The following is a 25282-nucleotide window of genomic DNA, read 5'->3' as shown; positions in this document are numbered from 1 at the left end:
TATTTCAGCGCAGCGTTGCTATGGCCTCCATTGTACTGACCTCGACGGCTAATGCTTTTGGGAGGCTAACAGCTTGTCCTCTGATGATACGTCCGGCATCTACTTCCTCTATCACTCAGCTATATATATAGCATACTACTGATAAACCATTACACGTTTTCATTTTAGCATTTCTTCAATCAGTTGTAAATCTCTTAATTGTAACTTAAATATATTTTGTTTATTGATGCGAGACTATTTTCCTCCGACCTCTTTCCAATATTATTGTTAGTTTTGAAGCAGTCTTTTTTGTCACCGTTCGGTTCTGTCAGATTTTTTTAGCGAAACTTATTGCTCTTCGTCATAAACAGGATAATTCGCTCTTCTGGAGGTTCTTTGTGACCAAATTTGTGAAAATACGTGTCACCTCACCAAACAGTGAATATAATAATAATAAGCGTTGGTGCAACAATACATATTGGATCAGGGCCTTGAAGTGTGTTTTAGCACTTCATTCAAGGCGTAACGATACACTACAGTATAAAGTAAGAGGCAATGTGGTCAGCTTTGTGCTCGTCCGAGATGATTACCCTGATTTGACTCAGGTACTCATTCACAGCTGAGTCGACTGGTATCTGACATCCAGTGACGATATCAAGTCCCGCTGCCACCAGTGATATTTGAACCACGACCTTCTGCTACAACAGGCCAGCCCTCCTTGAGCCATCCAAACACACGCATACAAACAGTGAATATAAGTAACGTAATTGACTGCGGTGGCGACCCCCACTTTGATATTATTCACTGAAGGGCGACAAGTCTGTGGATACTCGCCTGCAGGATGAGGATGATGCCGTTGGGTTTTTTCTTCTATTGCTTTGAATATGCGGCATCGAACCAAGAACGTGACCCACACCTTCTTTCCGCATATCACGCTCCTTGCAGAGAGCACATAATTTTTTTGAAGCGCAAATCTTGGTTTTATGTCCAAGCTCACCGTACTTCGTACCCTTCAAATTGATCATATCTGAATAGTCCCGCTTGTTCACCGCACCTCTCTTATCTACAAGGTAGTCTAGACCTCTTATTGCAAACGTGGATGAAGTTTCGAAGCAGGAAACTACTGCTTTCATATTTAGGATTTTCTAGATAACATCAAGGAATAAGGATAACATCACCCTTCGACATAAGTTCGACAAATATACCGTCCGTTGATAGATTTAACATTTCTCCTAGCGACTTCTGACTCGGTACTTTTCGGAATTGCTCGGCGTTTGCCCGTCCTGATTTTCTTTGATGGTGCTTGGCTGTCGCAGTTAACTTTAACTTTGTTGTGGGTTGATCTTGTTTGGATTGACATACATCCTTACCTTGAAACTAAGATCAGGCGCTAGTCAGGATTCCGCCTGCACTAAATCTGCCCTACCAATTCAATGCATGATGATCAAAAGCAACAATGAGTTAACGATTCTGAGCAGTGTTTGAAGTTCTTACTCCATTAAAAACGCGTGAACCGACTCCGAAGCGTTCAAAAACGTATCAGTCGCCAGGCAGGTGTAAGTCAGGTTAATAGTCCAACCTAACGTTGGTCAATACGTCTACTTCCATAAAGGTTTCGTATAGGGGCCCTTAGTGTTCGTAACTTGGCTTCTTCACTTCAAGACCCAAGCACTGAGAGTGTCTGGAACTAATTTAGGCTCTGGTCTCTAACACCTAACACATCTGACGATCCCTCTCTCTGTACTACTGTTGCACAACTTTCCCGGAAGTATGATGAGCATCGGACCGCCATCAAAAGTAAGTTTGTCACGGATGAAATTAACGACAAATCCATGAGCGTAAGGTGCTGATAGCTCTGTTAATCTGTGAGTCTCCGAACCTCGCTAACTCGATAAAGTACAAGAAGTACAGGGTAGCATATGACACGACTTGACAGTCTCCCAACGGAACTTTTTCGATCCTGCAGTTTCTGCAAAGTCCCTACTTTAATTTATTCCTAAATCCGAATGATCTGAGATGTTTTCCAATGTGTGGAAGAAGTTCAATAAAATTCCAAAAAGGGGCACTAGTATTTTAAGTTGCAACTGGAGATATATTTCCCTGGTTAGTGCTGATGATAGTATAATTGCTAGAGCAGGTGGAAACACACCAAAGAATACTTTGAAAGCTTGGTCTGAAGAAAGCGGACTGGTTTCCGTTCTGGATCCACCTGTACCGACCTTGGCTGCACATCGGGGTAAATTCCGGAGTCCACAGGGGTTGCATTCTGTCACCGATACTTATTCTTTCCATTGTCGGAGCCATTTTTTATACTGATTATTGATTTATTGGCTATAGGGGAGGCGAGGTTCAGTGAGCGACACTATCTTTTCGCATATACTTCGACTACGTTTATGATATTTACTAGCTCTTTCCCCTTGGCTAAGTGGCCCCGGGTCTGGGGAGCAGAATTGGACTGTAGACAAACGCCAACAAACCAAGGGTCTCTGCTCTCTTTTCCTGGTTGCATCAATTACATTAATATCCAATATTTGAGTTCTGGAAAGCAAATAGCTGGGACCCATCACTGGGCCTCAATAAATTCTTCAATCGCGTTATTCAAGAAAGCAGAACAACATAGAAAAAGAAAGGGGATACAGCAGAATGTCAAATGACCGTCCGATTCGGTTGCTGAAGAATGCCAGGAAGATTTTTGAGAGCATTCTTGACGACCATATTCCCGGCATCGTTCAAATGACCGCCGGGTTTGTCAAGACCTATTGACGCAATACATGTTGCATTGTTTATCGTGAAGAAACCCTCCCCCCCTGGGGGGGGGGGGGGGCGACTAAGGACTCCTATGGAGATAGAAGATCAATTCGAAACGCAGAATCGCATACCGTTAGAGTACTTTGAAGAAGTTTGTTTTATTTCCCAAGGCCAACGCGGGAAAACGATTCCATGGTGGAACTGAGAACTGCAAAGACTCAGAAAATCAACCAGACGACTTTTAAATCGTGTTTGCAAAGGCAATAAGGAAGAAGACTGGTTGAATTTCCGGAACTCACAGTGTGAATAAATCCCCAAGCAATATGCGAAGAAACTCCTTAGTAGCGGGAGAATCAAAATCGGATGGGTAGTATGCAGGGCGCCAATGCGGATAGTCCCCACCAAGTGCTATAGGTGTCTGGACTATGGACACACGCCAGCAGCTTGCAAGGGTTCAGACAGAGGAGATGCGGCCAAGTGGGCCATCAAGCGAAGACTTGCAAGAAAAGCGAGAGTTCCATTCTCTGCGCAGGGATCGTGGTGCGTCTGGTGAAAGCGCCGCACACACTGCGGGCTCGGGACGGTGTCCGATCTTCAGGGCGGAATTGGAGAGGGCTAGGGTGCGAACGGCATGATCCGCATTTTGCAAATTAACATGCACCGGAGTGCAACCGCTCACCAGTTGATAGCACAGTTCGCTGCGGAAGTAAATGCTGATCTAGTGCTGATTAGCGAGCAATACCGCAACAAGAACCCGTCTTCATGGCATCTCGACTTATCGGGCACCGCTGCCATCTGGGTTCGGCGCGACAGATTGCTTTAGGTGTGCCAAAGGTTTTAAAGCCCTAGGAAAATAACGCCCGAACACAGGGTGCGCAAGGAGTTTCACCCGCATCTTCGTCTGGGTCACAGTATATCTAATAGGCAGTACCCACACTGCATTGCGGAGTTTTTTTTGAAATAATGGTTCTTCAATAGTTTGAAGATTTAAAGGCAATTTTAATGCTGAATGAGCCGTACAGTATCCTTCTAACAATGTGGCTGCTATTCCAGAAGAAGCAACTGCAAGTGCAATGTTGGATCTCGCACGAACAGTGGCTAAAACTACTGATATGAGGAATGTCTTACCAGTTCCACCAAGGGCATCCAGGAAACACGAATTTGATGTGAAATACATATTATTCTTGTATTTATGCCACAGGTTAGATGAGCAAATAATATGCGTACCTAACTTGGAGATGCAGAGATAATTGCTTCAACGATTGTCGTATCCCAATGGGTATCGTTTTTTAGTAAATTGAGTTCTTCACTTTCAGCACGATATGTTGGGAATATTGTACCATTAACAGTCCGTAGTGAATCAAATGAAGTTGGCCCACGTACATTTACCACCAACAACCGCAAATAGAAGCATTCATCATTCTTTGGATAAACTGTATACATACGACCAAGAGCATCAGTAGAACGCACATCCGGATAACCAGGAACCGTATCGCCTTGCTTCCGTCATTGAAGATTCTTCAATGAAGCATTCCAAGTGTCGGGAAAGATTCGATTGTCTTGGTCGCAGCATTGTTAATGATGATTCAAATAGAATAAAAATTACCGTTGATTCTATATTTCTGACAAAATTTATATTATCAAATTTTCTACTTAACCATAGACAAAAATTATGATTAGCTGTCATTTCCGTTTTCTTATTCCATGTCAGATGCGTTTTTGTTATACCACGTTTTATAGTGACTTCTTGGAAACGCGGTCGAACGAGATACCAATTTTCAGCAAAATCGGTTCAGCCGTTCTTGAGTTATAAATAGTGTAACTAACACGACTTTCTTTTATATATATATAGATATAGATAACTCACATTGGAGTGATCTTCATATAAACTTGACTGCAAAGAAACGGGATTTCGGCTTTCAACGGCGTCTTTGTCAAGTTCTTTGTGCAGCAAGTCACGCAATAATATTTTACCGTTCTTCTTGATACTCCTCGTTCACCGCCGAAATTATCTTCGATACTTTAATATTTTCCTGATTAACTCCCAGCTGCCGGTCTACTGAAGCTGCCTGACTTTACTGACGACGTCACCGAGCACTGCGCGGACTCTTTTCAGTCAGTTTGCACTTGGATGATTTTGCAAGCAGTTTTTTTTTTTTTCAAAAATGGTCTTTGGGAGTTTTGTTAGATTGCGCAATAGAACTGAATTTCGTCATTAGCGAAATAAAACGCGAGTCTATTGTTTACAAAAAAAAGTAGTTCAGTTGATGGGCGAAGTGTATACCATTGAATATGAATCTATTCTAAGAGCCAATGTCATCAGCAATAAATGGAAGATATTATGCATGAGAAAAGAGAACAAATCTTCCTTACGCTTGACCGGTAAACTCAGTGAATAAAGCATGGAAGAAACCTAAAACAATCAATAAATCGAACGATCCGAGAGGCTATCCTTGAGAATAAAACAGGTCGCGTCAAACATATCACATTAAATATCCAGGGACCCTAGTTTCTACTGTTCAATGATGTATCGGAATATTACTCCTTATTGTATGAGTTTGTGATACAAATCCATATTATCCTTGCGGTCAGCTTATCCAGCCACGAAGCTAGTCCATAGCTTTCCACATAGAAGATGGTTAGTGTGTTTCGAACGGTCAATTGGTTTCCTTGCAGATTCGCCTACTAATAAAACGTTAAAAGTCTAATCCGGCGCGGTAAAAAGTTGCAATTTCTTCAAAAAATGTTGAAAATGTTATTCGGATCGAAAAATACTCCGGAAGACAGAATTGAAAGCATTGAAGCTTTCGGAATCGTATATTTTTCGTTGAAGTTTCAAGGAATGCTTATAACGGAAGACTATCGCCTTCGACACAAAATACATGTTGTTACCAATTTTATTTTTACCAATATTTTCTACTACTCCTCATTCATCATCCAATTGTTCTTCGTAAACAATTTAAGGCAATTACTGGAAAATATTCCTATGAACATTTGTGTGACCGCTTGCTCCATTAAATTCCTTGTAATTCTGAGACTAAGACCCAGCCTCATCGAAATGAATAAACAGTTGAAGTGTCTGGACAGTCGGCCAATGACGGACAAGCAAAAAGATAAATTGAGGAAGGAAATCAAATTTTGCAGAATTATTTCATCGGTGGTTTTCATATTCTATTTAGGGGTGAATTTTGCGTATGTCCTTGCTGCAGCACTTTCGCACGGCACGAAACTTGGATTTGAAATGTGGTTTCCTTATGATTGGCATAAGAATGCCTTTCGGTATTGGCTTTCGTTGTCTATACAGGCCGTATTTCAGCAGCAACTGGCGCTGCAAAATGTAGCAAATGATTCCATTGGGGTTTTGTATCTTTGTATATTGAGTGCTCATCTGCAGATAATAATGGAACGGTTTGCACACATTCACTATGATCCTGAGAAAACGGAGGAGGAAACTTTGCAGGATTTTATACGGTACCTAGAGGATCACCGTGTTATAATGGAGTAAGTACATATCTAGCTTCTAAAGTAGATATATATTTTTTTAATTTGATTGCCATTTTAGGAGTGATATATATCAATTTTTATTTTATTCGTTTTTGTAGCCTCTTCGAAATAATACAGAAAACTCTCTCCTTTACAATTTTCATTCAATTCATCACATCGATCCTCGTATTTTCAACTGCCGGTGTAGTATATCTCAGATTCTCACCATCATCAACCGAAACTGCGGCAGTATTTATATTTATGGTGGCGGAAATTTCGGAAATCTATCCATCCTGTTACTATTCAAACAAGTTTATGGAAAAAACGGACCAGATGGTATTCATGCTCTACTCGTCAAGCTGGATGGACTTATCACCAAAATACCGAAAATATCTTATTATATTCATGCAAATGACGCAGGAAAAGAAAATTATATTGGCTGGAAAACAGATACCAATAACTTTGACAACTTTCATGTCGGTAAGTAAGGAAATTGGGTCTAAATTTCTTAAGCGATTTTACAAAATCTCACACCTTATCTTTTGGCTAATTTGTTCAAAAACTATAATGCTATTCGAGGCAGCGCTCCATCTGAAGTGGGTTCCACTTCGAAGTCTCAACATTTCATGTCAGTTCGATTTGCCCGAAAAGTATAAACACACAACTTCATCGCCAGCTTTCTTTCAATTTCTGGCGAGTGCTTGCATGGTCTAGAGACCATAGGCTGAACTGACGGATAGGAAAATTTGAGATCCTTTTTACGAGTGAAGCTAACATTGAATCTGAGCTTAAAATACATCCCCTGATGTGTCAGTAATTTTCGGAAATCATGCGTTTGAGGATTCAATCTTTCCAAAGGCTTAACCATTAGTGTCACAAATACAGTACTGGGCAAAAAAATCCGGTCAGTTAAGTGCGCCCTAATTAATCTTGCGTAAGTTCGTTATTTTAATCTGAATTGACAAGCAGTTTTTTTGTTGTATAAATACAGGTATGAAGAAAGTATTAGAACCGTTAGATTGTAGTTTCTCGCTTCAGGTATAAAAGGTTTTGTGTCTCCCTATGTGAGGAGCATAACGTAGTTCTCCATTGGCTTATAGCATTGAGAAGATATTGAAATCACTCAGTTCTGGGCAGGTTACTGCCATTGCCAGAATTGAGCGATCTAAATATCTCGAAGGGCAGGTTACTGCCATTGTCAGAACTCAGCGATTTAAATATCTCGAGTCAATGCTATCAGCCAATGGCGAACTGCGTTATGAAATTGTTTCAAGCATTAATGCAACCTGGATGAAGTGGCATTCCCCAACTGGTGTTCTTTGTGATCGACGTATCAGCGCACGTCCCAAATCTATAATTTACTGCAATGACGTCCGTTTGCCGCTCTCTATAGTTCTGAGTGTTGGCCGACTATAAAGGACAATGAGCGCCGTCTTGCGGTAATGGAGACGAAGATGTTGCATTGCACTGGTGGCGTGTCACGTTTTGATTACGTCTGAAATGAGAATATTCGCGATCGATATGGGTTTGCACCAATCGTGGAAAAACTGCAAGAGAGGCGTTTTCGATGGTGTGGTCACGTAATTCGCGCTAAGGGGAATTCAACAACCAGTATTGGTCAGAATTCAACAACCAGTATTGGTCAGAACATCGAAAGCAATGGTAAGTAACCAAAAAAACCGCCAAAACAATGGTGGCTTGATACGCCGGATGGGGATTCAAAGGTCTCACGATTACATCCTGATCAGGCATTTGATAAAATAAAATGATGAAACCGATCACCACGAGCCGACCCCGCTTGTGAACTGAAGGCTGAAGAAAAAGAAAAAGATGTGAGGAGCGACGAGTGCACGACAGGTCCGTGTAATACAGCTAAAAATTCCATTGCCCTCTATTTTCTAGAAAGCGATTTAAATAAATCATTTGATGGAAAGCCCTGTGTTGATAATGGTCAACCTCATAGGCTCCACACTCTGTGTTTAATATTATTAGCAAATGCCAAGAATTTAACCAACATCAAATATAAACAAGTCGGGAAACCGGAAGCTGGACGCTTCAGTTACGAAAGGTTTTGTGCATTTCTTAGTACGTAGCACGTAATATATGCATATACAATATTATGTGAGAATATCCACTTTCGGATGATATTGTCATTTATAGCCTTGAATTTGCAAAGAAGCGACAACTTTGACGTATTATAACTTTGTCAGCAATAGTGCGATTTCCACCAAACTTGGTAACGTCATGCTCTATGTCACACCCTATATCGTTGCGAAATTTCCGCGTCCTAGCATGAACTTAAGGGGGTTTTTGCAGCGAATTACTAAAAATTTTAGTAATATACTATTATTAACTTTACTTGTGCAGATATCAGTGTGAAAGGTATTTCGGAGCCCAGGCACCATATAGTGGCAGCCTCTTGATTTTTTTCAGATTTTTCGGTTGGGTAGTTTCTGAGAATGGCCCCCGTAAAGGAATGGTCACTTTCAACCCCCCGCACTCCCAACATTTCCAACAAATGTCAAAACTAAGCCCGTTTTCGAAAAGTACTAACCGAGACCTTTAATTTGATACCCCACATGACTATATTTGATGAAAAAAAAAATTACACCCCCCTTTTTCATGTATGGGGACCCCCCCTTAAATTCGATGTAAGAGGATGTAACTCACTGTACGCGTGAGCGTTCACAGTTCCCACCTTTCTACCAAATTTGGTGTCAATCGCTGTAACCGTTTCCGAGAAAAATGCGTGTGACGGACAGACAGACAGACAGACGGTAAACCGATTTTAATAAGGTTTTGTGTTTACACAAAACCTTAAAAAGGGCTAGGGAGAATTAGATTCTCCTTGAATGGAATTTTAATATTTCACTCGAATTTAAATTATTCTCGTTAATTATGACGTCAGCATCTTATTTGTATGGCTTAGGATGCTGTTAATTAGCACGAAATTGATAAGTTTGAACTTTTATAACTTTGACACTAATAGTTGGATTTTCATGGAACTTGGCATGTGTATGCACGAGACTGTCCTCTATGTCGGTGCAAAATTTGGTAGGATGAACTTAACGGGAGTTTTTTAGTCAATTTCTAAAAGTTGATAATATACTATTAGTAAATTTTTTGTGCAGATACCGGAATGGGACATCTCTCGAAGATTAGGTTCCAGATAAGTGTTTTACACAAAACCTTAAAAACGGCTGCGGATAAATAGAATCTTCATATATGCGCCTTTATTATTTCACGCGAATGTCAATTATTCCGGGTAATTATGACGTCAGTATCTGATTTGCATGGCTTTGGAAGTGGTAAATTCGCGCGAAATTGCTAAGTTTGAACTGCTATAACTTTGGCGTTAATTGACAGATTTCCACGAAATTTAGCAAGCATATACGAAATATTATCCTCTATGCTGGTACAAAATTCGGAAGTCCTAGGATGAATTTAAGGGGGGTTTTTAGCAAATTTCTAAAAAGTAGTAATATATAATACTATTAGTAAGTTTATTTGAGTAGATATCGGAATGGGACATATTTTGAGGCCTAGATTTCATCTAGGCGCATGTGATTTTTTTCGGATTTTCAGGTTGGGTAGTTTCCGAAAATGAGTCCTGTCTCACTTCAAGTGCGTACATTTTGACTCCTTACTCACGCACTTTGCAATTTATGCCAAAATTAATGTCAGTTTCGGAAAGTACAAATCGTGACCTTTCATTTGATACCCTACACAACTATATCCGGTGAAAAAAATTTTGAATGTATTTGCATGTATGGGGAGCCCCCCTTTAAATTCCACCTAAATTTATGCCACTCGCTGTATGCGTGGGATTTCATAGCTCCCATCTGTCCACCAAATTTCGTTCGGATCGATTTAGCCGTTTTAGAGAAAAATGCGTGTGACAGACTGACCGACAGACATTGAATCGATTTTAATAAGGTTTTGTTTTACACAAAACATTACAAATGGGGAAAACACGTAAAATGAGTGATATCGACCAAGGAGAAATAATTACCTTATTTCATAGAAGATATAGCACACGACAAATACCAGTCGTTTCGGGTTTCAGTTAGCCCTCTGTAGCTGACTTTTAAAAAAATTGCGGGCCACTGGGTCTATTGCACGAAAACAGGGTTCTGGAACGACAAGAAAGACTACATCAGCCGAAGACAGACTGATGCGGAGATTCTGCCTGCGGGGTCGGTTCAAAAGTTCATCGGACATTAAAAAGAGCTTAAGGATGCCATTGGGGCAGAAAGTGATGCATTAACGGTTCGTCGGAGGCTCAGAGAGGGCGGATTTTATGGCCGACGTACCGCAAAAAAAGCAAAGAAAAGGAACGCTATTTATGGGCAAAAGACCATGAGAATTGGACACTGGAACAGTAGCAAACTGTAATATTCTCTGATAAATCTCAATTTAATATTTTTGGTTCAGATGGGATCCACCACATATGGAGAAGGTCAAGTTACCGATTTAGTGGGGAGTGTATACAAATCACAGTACGCCAGCCGGTGAGTAGGAGGATCTGGGGCTGCTTTTAGTTTTATTATGTGCAAGGACTTTCATTAATTGATAGAAGAGTCAATGGTCCACCCTATAAACGAATTTCAGAGGAGCATCTGATACATCTTAGATTTGAGAGCAATATCAGTATTCAAGTGGGGTCATCTTTCAGGACGATTCTGTGTCCTGTCACAGGTCCCACAATGTAAGCAATATATTTTTTTTCCCTTATTTAGCTGTTTTATAAGTTATATGTGGTCAAAGGGTAGTATAGGTCCTGGGGCGAAACGTGGATTGGTACCCACGATGGAGCATAAAACCTGGGATATGCCTGCTGAACCAACACCAACAGCTCTACTACCAAACCCTATCTCCACCTCCACGTGGTGACCGCTGGGAGCTCTTTCTTGACGAAAAGCTGCAGACGGAGAAGGATGAAGGCGAGTCTCCAGCGCCTAAAAACGGGACAAATTGTACCAACTGGTCCTCCAGGTTGGGGGTTGGGTAGGGCTGACAACCCTACACGGAAAACAACTTGTTACGAAGCCACAACAGGAGCCTCGGATAGGACGGATTTTAAAACGACGGACCCGGCAACGAAAAAGGAACAACGATTTGCGCATTTTCTCATGGAACGTGCGCTCCCTGTACAGAGATGAAGCTGATAAGCAGCTAGCCGATACCCTGTCCCAATATAGGGCTGATGTAACAGCGTTGCAAGAGATGCGATGGACAGGAACCGGTTTCCTGGAGAAGAGCCACTACACCATATATTATAGCGGTCATCCAGTAAACCATGTGCTCGGAGTAGGTTTCTTAGTCAGCCAAAAAATGAAACCTGCTGTTATCGGCTTTGAAAGCATAAGCAAACGGCTATGCACTCTGCGCTTGCGAGGCAAGTTTAGAAATATAAGCCTCATAAACGTTCACGCCCCTACAGAGGAGACTGCAGAGTCGGAGAAGGATACCTTCTACGAGGCAGTAGAAAGAACCCTCGAAGCCTGTCCCAGATATGATATCAAAATCATACTTGGGGATTTTAACAGCCAAGTAGGGAAGGAGCCCGTATTCAGGCGATACGTTGGCTCCCATAGCTTACACGAAAAAACAAATGATAACGGACTGCGGACTATTCAATTAGCAGGGTCACACGAAATGGTTGTTGGAAGTACCTGGTTTGCGCGGAAAGCGGTCCACAAACATACGTGGGCCTCTCCAGACGGGACCACTTTCAACCAAATTGACCACGTGTTGATCGAACGCCGCCACCTCTCAGCCTTGATGAATGTCAGAACATATAGGGGGGCCAATATAGACTCGGATCACTATCTCGTTGGCATGGTGCCCCGAGCTCGAATAACAATACCACCTAGAATCCCCTCTGACAATCAGGTGAGAGTGAACACTGAAGCCATCCACAACACAACCCTCCGCGACACCTATAAGAGGGAAATGGATGCCGCAATAACCGCAGTCAACAGAGGACCTGGAGATGAAGCATCAACTAATGATCTTCACAACCACCTGAAGAACGTTATCATGGATACGGAGACAAATATACTTGGCCCCAGCCGCAAAAGGAGTCGGAACGGCTGGTTTGACGATGAATGTAAGCTAGCAACGGAACGGAAGAATGCGGCATACCGAGTAATGCTGCATTCCCAAAAAACGCGGGCACGCGCAGAGACTTATCACGAACTCCGTCGAGCGGAGAAGCGACTTCACAGACGGAAAAAGGAAGCCTGGGAGAACCAACAAGTCTGTGAACTAGAAAAGTACAGGGAGCAACCGCACCAGGCGCGGAAGTTTTACCAACAAGTCAGCAGGATGAAGCCTTATACACCTCGATGCTCATCCTGCCGAGACAAAGAGGGAAATCTGATTTCCGACAGAATGGGCATATTGGAGCGATGGGTTGAGTACTTTGATGAGCTACTGAACAACCAGAACATCGGCGAGTTGGAGGTCCCGCCAACTGAAGACGACGGACAAATACTGCCACCACCAAGTTTAGGAGAAACAATCCGTGCAATTCATCGGCTAAAAAATCATAAGTCGCCAGGAGCCGATGGAATTACAGCCGAATTGGTTAAATATGGAGGCGACCAGTTACACCAAGTGGTTCATCAACTTGTGCTCAAGGTATGGGACAGCGAATCAATGCCCGACGATTGGCAACGAGGCATAATCTGTCTCATACATAAAAAGGGAGATATCACACAGTGCAGCAATTATAGAGGTATCACGTTGCTGAGTACCATCTATAAGATATTCTCCACTATCTTGCTAGGCCGGATAGCCCCATACGCCCAGAACATCATTGGCCCATACCAAAGAGGCTTCACTCCAGGCAAATCAGCAACAGATCAGATTTTCTCTCTGCGGCAGGCGATGGAAAAACTTTTGGAATATGGACAACAGTTGCACCATCTGTTCATCGACTTTAAAGCCGCCTATGATAGCATAGCCAGGGTAAAACTGTACACGGCCATGAGAGAATTCGGTATCCCAACGAAAGTAATAAGACTAACTAGGCTGAGCCTGACCAATGTGCGAGGCCAGATAAAAGCAGCAGGATCATTCTCAAGACCATTCGACATCAACAACGGTCTACGACAAGGGGATGCGCTATCATGCGTCCTCTTTAACCTGGCCCTCGAGAAAGTGATCCGTGATGCTGAGGTAAATGCAAGAAGTACGATCCTCGCTAAGTCCACCCAACTACTGGCCTATGCTGACGATATCGACATCATGGGAAGAACCACCCGAGACGTACAAACTGCCTTCATCCAGATCGAGCAGGCGGATATCGGCGCGAGATCTTGGGCTGCACATCAATGAAGGCAAGACAAAATATATGGTGACAACGTCAGCACCGAAGACGAATCAACCAACAACATCAAACCGCACTGGTCAAACACAAACACGAAGAAGAATAAGGATGGGAGAATACAACTTTGAGACCGTTGACAATTTCTCCTATCTAGGGTCGAAAATCACAACCGATAACAACTACGATGATGAAATCCGCGCACGGTTGTTGTCAGCCAACAGAGCCTATTTCAGCTTACAAAGACTGTTCCGCTCGAAACGTCTCAACATAGGGTCAAAGCTCTTACTGTACAAGACTATGATCTTGCCAGTCCTCATGTATTCCTCGGAAACTTGGGTTTTTAGCAAGAAAAATTGCGAACTCTTGGCCGCGTTCGAGAGAAGAATCCTCCGAAGAATTTTTGGCCCCCTACATGAGGATGGACGATTCCGTAGCCTACACAATGACGAAATCTATGAGTGATACCATGACCGTCAGGTTGTGGATAAAATCCGGCTCAATAGGTTACGGTGGGCGGGTCACTTAATCCGTATGGATGAAGATGATCCCACCCGGAAAGTCTATAAGGGCAATATCTATGGTAGGAAAAGAAGACGAAGCAGACCCTGCCTAAGATGGAGCGATGGCGTGGGCCAGGACGCCAGACAGCTTTTAGGGATATCGAATAGGTGGACCTCGGCGCAAAACCGGGATGTCTGGAGTTCCTTATTAAGGCGGGCCTAGACCGGATACCGGTTGTTGCGCCGTTGATGATGATGATAAGTTATATTGAAGGTTTTCCAATTATTTGACTTTTTCTGCTTTGAAGGTGCGCAACTTTCTGGCCGACAACTCAGTAAAGCAATTGATTTGGCCCGGCACTACTACGGATTTTTTTGCCCAGCACTGTATTTTCCTCAAATTTTGAGAATCACCCAAATATATTTTAATGGATTTTCTCAAATATTGTATAGGCAATGAAGGCCATGTACACAGTATTAACGATCATGAATCCATGAGAGTGAGGAATGGTAACGACATCTCTTATGGAAGTGCAGTTTGCCTCTACTTTTACTTTCGGGCACTCAGTAACTTTATAAAATGCAATATCATTTGTAGCATTCAGTCAATAAAATATAACAAGTCGGAAAACCGGAATGTTTTATGTTTCCCTATGTGAAGAACTTTGTATGCATGGCAGTTGCATCTGTACAATAATGAAAATTCAATTGGGCTCTATTTTTCGAAAGAGTCATTTATGCAAATAATTTGATCTGGAGGTGCTGCATCGATAATAGTCAACTTTATGCGCATCATGCTAGTAGTTTAGCATTATCAGCAAATTTGATGAAATTCATTTGAACCAGAGACAACCAAATCGGAAAACTAGAAGCTGGACGCTTCAGGTATGAAAGGTTTTGTAAATTGTTTGACCATACCAACAAGACGCCTGTCTCGCAGTTTTTCCATGATAGGTGCAACTCCATATCGATGGCGAATATCCTCAATTCGGATGTGATCAAAACATGTCACGCCACTAGTCCAATGCAACATCTTCTTCTCCATTACCGCAAGACGCCGTTCATTGTCTCTTCTAGTCAGCCAACACCAAAGAGACCGACAGGACGGATGGCATTACAGTAAATTTAAGATTTGAGACGTTCGTTGATACGTCGACTACAAAGAACACCAGTTGTGGAACGCGATTACATCCAGGTTGTGTTAATGCTCGAAGCAATTTCATAGCGCAGTTCTCCACGTCGTTATATAGATAATGGAATTGTCCATCTTCATGTAGGAAGCCGAAAATTCTTCGGAGGATACTTCTCTCAAACGCGGATTAGAGTTCGAAATTTTCCTTGCTAAGAACCCAAGTCTCCGAGGAATACATGAGGACTAGCAAGATCATTGACTCTAGGGCGAGACATTTCGAACCAATCAGTTTTTGTAAGCTGAAATAGACTCCGTTGGTAGCCAACAACCGTGTGCGGTTGGGATTTGCCACCTTAGATAGACAAATTATCAACGGTTTCAAAGTTGTGGTCTCCTATCTTTATTTGTCCGGTTGGACCAGTGTGATTTGATCTGGCCTTTATTGGTGTGCAGCCCAAGATATCACGCCGCCTGTTTGATTTGGATGAAGGCAGTTTATACGCCTGGGGTCATTCTTCTCATGATGTAAATATCGTCAGCATAGGCCAATAGTTAAAGAGGATGGGGTCTCTCCTATTTACCTCGGCATCATGTATCGCTTTTTCCCGGGCAAGATTAGAAAGAGTGTACGATAGGGCATCTCCTTGTTTTAGAGTGTTGTTGATGTCGAATAGTTTCAAGGGTGATTCAATTTTCAATCATTATCATCATTGGTGGCGCAACAGTCGGTATCCGGTGTAGACCTGCTAAGTAATCCGGATAACCGCGTTGACTTCATACCCTAGGATGTAACTTGAAAGGCTCCCAATTTCACACGGAGTAAGTCTGTGCTGTAGAAAAACGGTGAAGAGAGCCATCCCGAAGTGCTAAAAAGGCTGATTATCTCCAAAGTGATTGATCATCATCATCAACGGCGCAACAACCGGTATCCGGTCTAGGCCTGCCTTAATAAGGAATTCCAGACACTCCAGTTTTGCGCCGAGGTCCACCAATTCGATATCCCTAACAGTTGTCTGCAGCGTCTGTCTCGTCTTCTTTTCCTACCATAGATATTTCCCTTATAGACTTTCCGGGGATTAAGTGACCCACCCACCGCAACCTCTTGAGCCGGATTTCATCCACAACCAGACGGTCATGGTATCGATCATTTCGTCGTTATGTAGGCTACGGAATCGTCCATTCTCATGTAGGGGGCTAAAAATTGTTCGGATGTCATGTAGGGGGCCAAAAATTGTTATCGAATGTGACCAATAGTTCGCGGTTTTTTTGCTAAGAACCCAAGTCTCTGGGGAATACTGGCAAGATCATTGCCTTGTACAGTAAGAGCTTTGACCCTATGGAGAGACGTTTCGAATGAAACAGTCTTTGTAAGCTGAAATAGGCTCTGTTGGCCGCCAACAACCGTGCGCGGATTCCATCATCGTAGCTATGATTTTCGACCCTAGATAGGAGAAATTTTCAACGGTTTCAAAGTTGTAGTCTCCTATCTTCATTGTTTTCGTTTGACCTGTACTATTCGATGTTGTTGGTTGGTTGGTTTTCGGTGCTGACGTTGCCACCATATGTTTTCTTTTGCCTTCATTGATGTGCCTCCCAAGATCTCTCGTCACCTGCTCGATCTGGATGAAGGCAGTTTGTACGTCCCGGGTCGTTCTTCCGATGATGTCGATATCTTCAGGGTAGGCCAGTAGTTGAGTGTATTTAAGGAGGATGTGGGCTCTTCCATTTACATCGGCATCGCGAATCACTCTCTCCCTTGACCGTTGTTGGTGTTGAATGGTCTCGAGAGTGATCCTGCTACTTTTATCTGGCCTCGCCTAGCTAGATAGCCGAGAATATCTTATAGATGGTACTCAGCAACGTGATACCTCTATAATTGCTGCACTTTGTGATATTTCCTTTCCCGTACTTTGAACATCAGTTGATGAACCACTTGGTGTAATTGGTCGCCTACATATTTAACCAATTCGGCTGTAATTCCATCGGTTCCTGGCGACTTAAAATTCACTGACTGTTCCTTTAATTCCTGGTGGTGGAAATCAGATTTCCCTCTTTGTCTGGGCAGAATGAGCATCGAGGTGAGTAAGGTTTCATCCTCCTGACTTGTTGGTAAAACTTCCGGGCCTGGTGCGGTTGCTCCCTGTACTTTCTAGTTCACATACTTGTTGGTTCTAGCGTACATTGATCGTCAAACTGGCCGTTCCGACTTTTCTTGTGGTTGGGGCCAAGTATGTTTGTAGCCGTATCAATGATAACGTTCTTCAGGTGGTTGTGAAGATCATTTGGTGATGGTTCATCTCCAGAATCTCTGTTGACTGCGGTTATTGCGGCTGTGTTGTGATTGGCTTCGGAATTCACTCTCACTTGATTGTCAGAGGGGATTTTGATATCATACTTGGGACAGGCTTCGAGAGTCCGCTCAACTGCGTCATAGAATATAGCGTGTCCTTCTCCGAATCTGCAGTCTCCTTTGTAGGGGCATGATCATTTATGAGAGTTAAATTTCCAAACTTGCCACGTAAACGCAGAGTGCATAGCCGTTCGCTTATATATTCAAAGCCTATAACAGCAGGTTTCATTTTTTGGCTGACTAAGAAACCAACTCCGAGCACATGGTTTACTAGATGACCGCTATAATATATGGTGTAGTGGCTCTTCTCTAGGAAACCGCTCCCTATCCACTGCATCTCTTGCAATGCTGTTAAACCAGCCTTATATTGTGACAGGGTATCAGCGATCAACACGTGGAGGTGGAAATAGGGTTTGGTAGTAGAGCTGTTGGTGTTGGTTCAGCAGGCGTTTCCCAGGTTTTATGCTCCATCGTGGGTACCAATCCATGTTTGGCCCTTGGACCTATACTACCCTTTGACCGCCAAAGAGACTCATGATAAGATACTAAAATGTTGGCTTCACTTACTTAGTGCTTCACAATTATAAAGTGACTGGCGGAATTCAATATTTTCGTTGCAGTTTTGCAACCTAAATTGTGCTTTTCTTGTGCAAGCGTTTCTAAATCCATTATTTGAAGGTACCTAAAACGTGACAGGCACTGCAAAAGTTAACCCAATGTCTAACAGTGTAATGGCATTTGCACTGTAAACGTTTCATACGAATTGGAATATGGAAACCATTATGTTATGCAGTTCATATTAAAAGTTACTGAAATAGCAAGCACGTTTAAGGCCATGTTTACCGATGGAAAATGTGGAGCTTTGATGGATCTGATGGTTTTCGCGTGGCTACTGGTATGATTTAGGAAAAGTACTGTTTCGTTTTACGGAGAAAAATTTCAACGCGTTAAGGTGATAGTTTTTTGGGGGGGGAGGCGGGGGTTGAAGGCACTCCTGCATGTCAGCCCCGATGCAAAAACTTGGTGTTTGTTAAAATCAAGTAATGTTATGGAGTGGCCGTTCATAGGAATAACCGAAAATGCCGGTACCAGGTGGGTTGAAAAGCTCGTAGTCTAACACGCAGATGGCACTACTAGTATTAAATTCATATAATTCATATAATTTCATTCATATAATTCATATAATTTCATCCTAACCTTCAAACGACACGTGTACAAATTTGACAGCTGTTGGACTGTTAGTTTGTGGGGTAGAGCATTTTGAGTAAAATCACTTTTGCTAATTTAAAGCAAATAGATAAAAAGCTATTGGAAGGATGAGTAGGGGGCCAAATATGAAACCTTGGCGAACACTACAGGAGGGAGAGAAGGAACGGGATGAGTGTCCATGAAAAGAAATTCTGGAGGAACAGTATGAGGGGCAGGGGGAAAACCAAGCTATTATTGGCGGGGGAAGTTGAGTAGAGAGAGTTTGGAGAGTCAAACATTGTGGTCAATGGTATCAAAAGCTTTGGCGAAATCGGTATAAACAGCACTTGAGGGGTGAATTAAGCCATTTACCAACGAAGCTAGTAAAGATCAAAACATTTGAAACAGTAAATCGGTGTTTCACGAAACCATGCTGTTCCTGTTCCTTCGCAATGAGGTGACCGAAACGCGCCGTCATTTAATCTTAGATGCATCTCTCGAGGATTTAAGAGCAAGACGAAGGAAAAGAGATGGCATAGTAGTTGACAGCTAATGAAAGATCTCGGCTCTTGAGAATAAGGATAACAAGGGCCTCTTTCCAAAGATGAGGAAAGTAGTATTCTTCTAAACTTTTGTTGAGGGAAATGTGTTGTTTACAGTTAACAAGGAAGAGGTAAGTATATCGGACCAGATTCGACAGTGGCGTCGAGATTATCAATGAGGGACTCCACTAAGAAAGGCGTGAGGAGAGGAATGGCGAGAGATTCGGAGCTGTCTGGATCGAGAAGGGGCATAAAGTGAGCAGTGTTGTTGTGGGAAGTTGGCAATGGAATCAGCAAAGTTGTCAGAAAAAGGGAGAGGCTGGCTGGGATTACGGGAATGGCGAGTGTGGGATCAAAACCATTTCCAGTTTGATTGAACAGTGGAGGGCATAGCCTTGAGATGGGCAAGGTCAGCGTCTATATGAATGCCTATTGCCTCGCTTATGGACACATCACGCATCATATATTTGATTTGGGATCATCGCACCCAGTAACGGAAATTTATTAGACGGGAGAGAAGACTACAATGGACCACTACGCTCTGAGTACTTATAGGCTATGATTCTCCCACCTCAAATACACACACGTATAGAATGGCCAATAATGCAAAAGAGGCGACTTTTCAATGTGTAATCTATCCACTGTCGCCTTCCGATTACATCACCTTCGGGTGGCAGACGTGTGCAACGACCAAATTTTTCATTCATTCAGGCAGCGTACTCTGATGATGCGATGCAAATAGGCGTTGGGGAACGCTTGGAGCTTTCGAGTGACAGAGAGGTCACTTTCGAACACAGAAAGAACGCTAGCACAGAACAATCTTAACTTAATCTTGTTGTGGTGTTGAGATTGTTACATTTCCAGATTTTAGACGCAGTGGAAACGCACCAAACGTTGTTTACCCGCCATAGATGCTTTGCTTATTAGCGCAGACAGAAAGAGTACAATGACCTGTCAGACTGAGAACCTCGGTTTTGTTGGTGTTTATCTTCAATCCAAAGTTAACACCAGAGATGTCCCCTAGCAACGTGACCAAGAACGGAAGAATGTAACGTGACACGATTATTCCATCAGAACATAATTTTCCCATAGAATTTTGCTTGAATACGCAAATTATTACTTTTACATATTTTTTGCCTAAATCAACAAAAAATTTATTATGAAATAAATTGTTAGTATTGTAAGTGGGCAGTCTTGTCTAATAAACGCTCGTGTATTTTTTAAGCTCCACTTAAAGGAGATTAACAGCTCGAACCTCCAACCCTGGCGCACGCCGCTTTCCTCCTCAAATTCTTCTGAGATTTTACCCCGGTGTAGCACATGCAGCAACAACAAAAATCCGCCAATGCGGCCTGATTGACAAGAGGCCATGCGTTTCCCCTCACCTCATACACATACCTGTATGCAATTAAGGGGAGATTCTTGAAAGGACACAATGGTCGCGATGGGTGGTCTGAACGTTATACCTTGCTCGAGGCGGAAGACATGGTCTTAGTGACCGTGACAAGAATGATAAAAGGTTTGTCAGTGCAGTTTTGACCGTCTCGGTATCAGCAACACACTATTCGAGCATGTGGCCTACCACAGATTTAGTAGTTGCCTTCCAAGTGTACGCAACAAAAGCGATACCTGCAGAGACGCTGCGTGTGCATAATGAGTTACGATTCATAGCAACCAGACTTAATAGATCCTGATGCAACAGTCCCACTTTTCTGAAAGACATGATGCCAGTGTGTATTGATGATATTCTTCAGTGGAGTTTAGATTTTTCACGACTCACATTATTTTTTTTGTTTTGTTTAAGAATTGAGGGGTCCTAAGTCCGCATCCACTTGATGTCAGACTGAATTGAATGGGAAGCAGCATACTCCCTCTTTCTTTGGTCCATGGACCCCTCGTTTCAGACTTAGCACTCCAAACTTCAGAAATGCGGCGAAAAGTATTAACAGAGAACTTTAATTTGATACTCCACATGCTATGTTTGATGAAAAAAAGAGGGTCATCCCGTGTGTCGAATCCGCCGAATCGAATTTTTTTTGGCATCAATTGTATCTATATACAACATGTGTTTCTTGAAGAAACCTAAGAGTTATGGACTAGGCATAGCAGATTAATGGTCAGTTAAGGTTTTATGGCTAAAAATCGCATTCAACTCTTTAAATGGGTTTTTCTCGAAACTGCATGGCTGCCACCATAGTGCAAAATCTATCCAACGAAACTCTTTGGAATTTTCACGACTTATTCAGAACATATTTCTACGGTCCACAAATTAAGATAATTTTTATTCATTGAAGAGGCCGTGAAAAACACCAAAATTCCCAAAAAAAAGTTTAACATTGCACCAAAAGTTTAACTTTCAATATTTTTAAAAAATCCTAGTTTACGGGCTGTAGTTAGGTCTATGCATTAAAATGTCGTTCAGTTTTTTCTTTAAGATGATCACAGCGCCCTCTAGCGTGGCAGCAGAAAACACCTTTTTTGAAGATGGGTGTATAAATTGCTCTGAATTTCAATAACGGACTATGCGATTGGGCTAGAAAGTTACTATGCACGCCCAAGATATTATCAAATCTATGGTGAAAAATTCGTATTTGTATCTTTATCCAGTCCTTCAGAAAAAAATTCAGACGTAGTAGGTTGAGGGCGAGTCTCCCGCGCCTAAAAACGAGACAAATTGTACCAACTGGTCCTCCAGGTTGGGGGTTGGGTAGGGTTGACAACCCTACACGAAAAACAATTTGTTACGAAGCCACAACAGGAGCATCGGACTGGACGGATTTTACAACGACAAATGAATAACGATTTGCGTATTTTCTCATGGAACGTGCGCTCCCTGTACAGAGATGAAGATGCTGAACAGCTAGTCGATACCCTGTCCCAATATAGAGCTGATGTAACAGCGTTATAGGAGATGCGTTGGACAGGAACCGTTTTCCAGGAGAAGAGTCGCTACACCATATATTATAGTGGCCATCTAGTAAACCATGTGCTCACAACATACATGGGCCTCTCCAGACGGGACCACTTTCAGTCAAATTGACCCATACGCCCAGAACATCATTGGCTCATACCAAAGAGGCTTCACTCCAGGCAATTCAGCAACAGATCAGATTTGCTCAATGCGGCAATCGATGGAAAACTGTTGGAATATGGACACCAGTTGCACATCTATTCATCGACTTTAAAACCGCCTATGATAGCATAGCCAGGGCAAAACTGTAGACGGACATGAGACAGTTCGGTATCCCGACGAAATTTATAAGACTGCAGCAGCAGCATCACTCTCAGGTCCATTCGACATCAACAACAGTCTACGACAAGGGCATGCCCTATTATAATAATAATCGTTGGCGCAACAATCCATGTTGGATCAGGGCCTTGAAGTGCGTTAGAGCACTTCATTCAAGACCGTAACGGTACACTAGGAGGCAATGTGGTCAGCATTGCGCTATTATGGATCCTCTTTAACCTGGCCCTCGAGAAAGTGATCCGTGATGCTGAGGTAAATGCAAGAGGTAAGATCCTCTTTAAGTCCACCCAACTACTGGCCTATGCCGACGATATCGACATCGTGGGAAGAGCCACCCGAGACGTACAAACTGCCTTCATTCAGATCATGGCAGATGGTGGCAACGTCAGCACCGAAAACCAACCAATCAACAACATCAAACCGCACTGGTCAAACGGGAAGAATAAACATAGGAGAATACAATTTTGAGACCGTTGATAATTTCGCCTATCTAGGGTCGAAAATCACAACCGATAACAGTTACGATGATGAAATCCGCACACGTTTGTTGTCAGCCAACAGAGCCTATTTCAGCTTACAAGAACTGTTCCGCTCGAAACGTCTCACCATAGGGTTAAGCTCTTACTCTACAAGACAATGATCTTGCTAGTCCTCATGTATTCCTCGGAGTTCGGTTTGGAGTTCGGAGTTGAGTTCTTAGCAAGAAGAATTGCGAACTCTTGACCGCGTTCGAGAGAAGAGTCCTACGAAGAATTTTTGGCCCCCTACATGAGGATGGACGATTCCGTATCCGACATAACAACGAAATCTATGAGCGATACCATGACCGTCAGGTTGTGGATAAAATCGGGCTCAATAGGTTACAGTGGACGGGTCACTTAACCCGTATGGATGAGGATGATCCCACCCGGAAAGTCTGTTATAGCAACATCTATGGTAGAGAAAGAAGACGAGTCAGATCCTGCCTAAGGTGGAGCGATGGCGTAGTTCAGGACGCCAGACAGCTTTTCGGGATATCGAATTAGTAGACCTCGGCGCAAAACCGGGTTGTCTGGAGTTCATTATTAAGGCAGCCCTAGAGCAGATACTGGTTATTGCGCCGGTGATGATGATGAATACATGCATATAATACGTGCTAGGTTCTAATGCGACAAATGTATACTCAAATCGCTTTATAAAAGAAATACTTTTATACCTGAAGCGTCCAGTTTCCGGTTTCCCGACTTGTTCAAATTTCAAAAGCTGGACATCGTGTTAGCCAATTCTTTTGCGCATGCAGGATTCAATTTAAACATAACAGAAGACTCTTTTAATGAGGATCATTTACTGCCCCTAGCAGAGTTACGGCGTCTATAAAATTATCGAGATGATGATAATCTGCTTTGAGCTCAATGGATCCGCACTTTGGCCGTTGATGACAACGCAAGAATGTTGGAAACATTTTTGAAGTATTGATGACGAAATTGAAACAGTCGAAGATATGGCTGAAATTTAAGCTTTCAAAAATTCAAATTTTAATTCAGACATAAATAACGGCGAAATGGAAGTGGATGAAGCTATTGATTTTCAGTCACCTACTTTAAAGGATCCATTTTCAGCGATTCAAACGAGTCAACATTTTTTAACGTTTTGTGTAAAACAAAACTTTATTAAATCGGTTTACTGTCTTTCTGTCCGTCTGTCTGTTCGTCACACGTATTTTTCTCGGGGACGGTTTTAGCGATTCACACCAAATTTGATGGAAAGATGGAAACTGTGAACGCTCATGCATACAGTGAGTTACATAATTTTACGTCGAATTTTAAGGAGGTGGGGGGGGGGGAGTTCATGCAAAAGGGGGTGTAAATTTTCTTTTACCAAATATAGTCACGTGGGGTATCAAATGAAAGATCTCGGTTGGTATTTTCCAAAGCCGGAGTTAATTTTGATTTTTGTTGGAGAAGTGGAGAATCCGGGAGGTCGAAAGTGGTCACTGTTCTTACGGAACCATTCTCAGGCGCTACCTAACCGCAAAATCTGAAAAAAATCATGTGGCTGCCACTATATGGTACCTATGCACCGATATACCCTCCATACCGATATCTGTTTAAATAAAGTTAATAATAGTATATAATTATAATTTTTAGTAGTTGACTGCAAAAGCCTCTTAAGTTCATTCTTGCACCACGAGATTTTGCAACAATGTAGGGTATAACAGCATGATCCTACCAAGTTTGGTGGAAATCACACCATTACTTATAAAGTTATAGTAGGTGGAAGTTGTCACTTTTTTGCAAATTCGAAGACTTTGAATGGCAACATCACCTGAATGTGGATAATAATAATGATAATCGTTGGCGCAACAATCCATACTAGAACAGGGCCTTGAAGTTTGTTAGGGCATTTCATTCAAGACCGTAACGGTACACTATAGGATTATAGTACCCTATAGGAGACAATGTGGTCAGCATTGCGCTCGTTCGAGATTATTACCCTGATTTGGCGAAGATACACCCCGTACTGGTAGGCCAATGATCGTAGAAACCGATAAAATCGTCGAAATCATCCAGGTAGACCGGCATGTGAGCATTCACTCGATTGGCCAGAAACTGGATAAGAACCATAAAACCGTTTTGAACCATTTGCAGAAGATTGGATTCCAAAAAAAAACTGCTTGTTTGGGTACCACACGAGTTGATGGAAAAAAATCTCTTGAACCGAATCAACGCCTGCGATACACTGCTGAAACGGAACAAATTCGACCCATTTTTGAAGCGGATGGTGACTGGTGATGA

At 42.4% G+C, this 25282-nt stretch overlaps 1 protein-coding gene across 1 annotated transcript in view; it reads left to right on the top strand.

Annotated features, from left to right (window-relative positions):
• Window positions 1–5404: 5404 nt before the first annotated feature.
• The window catches only part of LOC119660454 (odorant receptor 33b-like), a 33780-nt gene continuing 13902 nt past the window's right edge, over window positions 5405–25282 (top strand). Inside the window, exons 1-2 of the mRNA XM_038069014.1 lie at window positions 5405–6228; window positions 6330–6690. Of these exons, the coding sequence (XP_037924942.1) occupies window positions 5471–6228; window positions 6330–6690 (1119 nt within the window). The 5' untranslated portion in view covers window positions 5405–5470. The remainder of the gene's footprint in view (window positions 6229–6329; window positions 6691–25282) is intronic.

The sequence above is a fragment of the Hermetia illucens genome, chromosome 6 (assembly GCF_905115235.1).
Source record: "Hermetia illucens chromosome 6, iHerIll2.2.curated.20191125, whole genome shotgun sequence".
NCBI lineage: Eukaryota > Metazoa > Arthropoda > Insecta > Diptera > Stratiomyidae > Hermetia > Hermetia illucens.
Note: the sequence above shows the minus strand (reverse complement) of the source record. Positions and strands in the feature narration are given on the sequence as shown.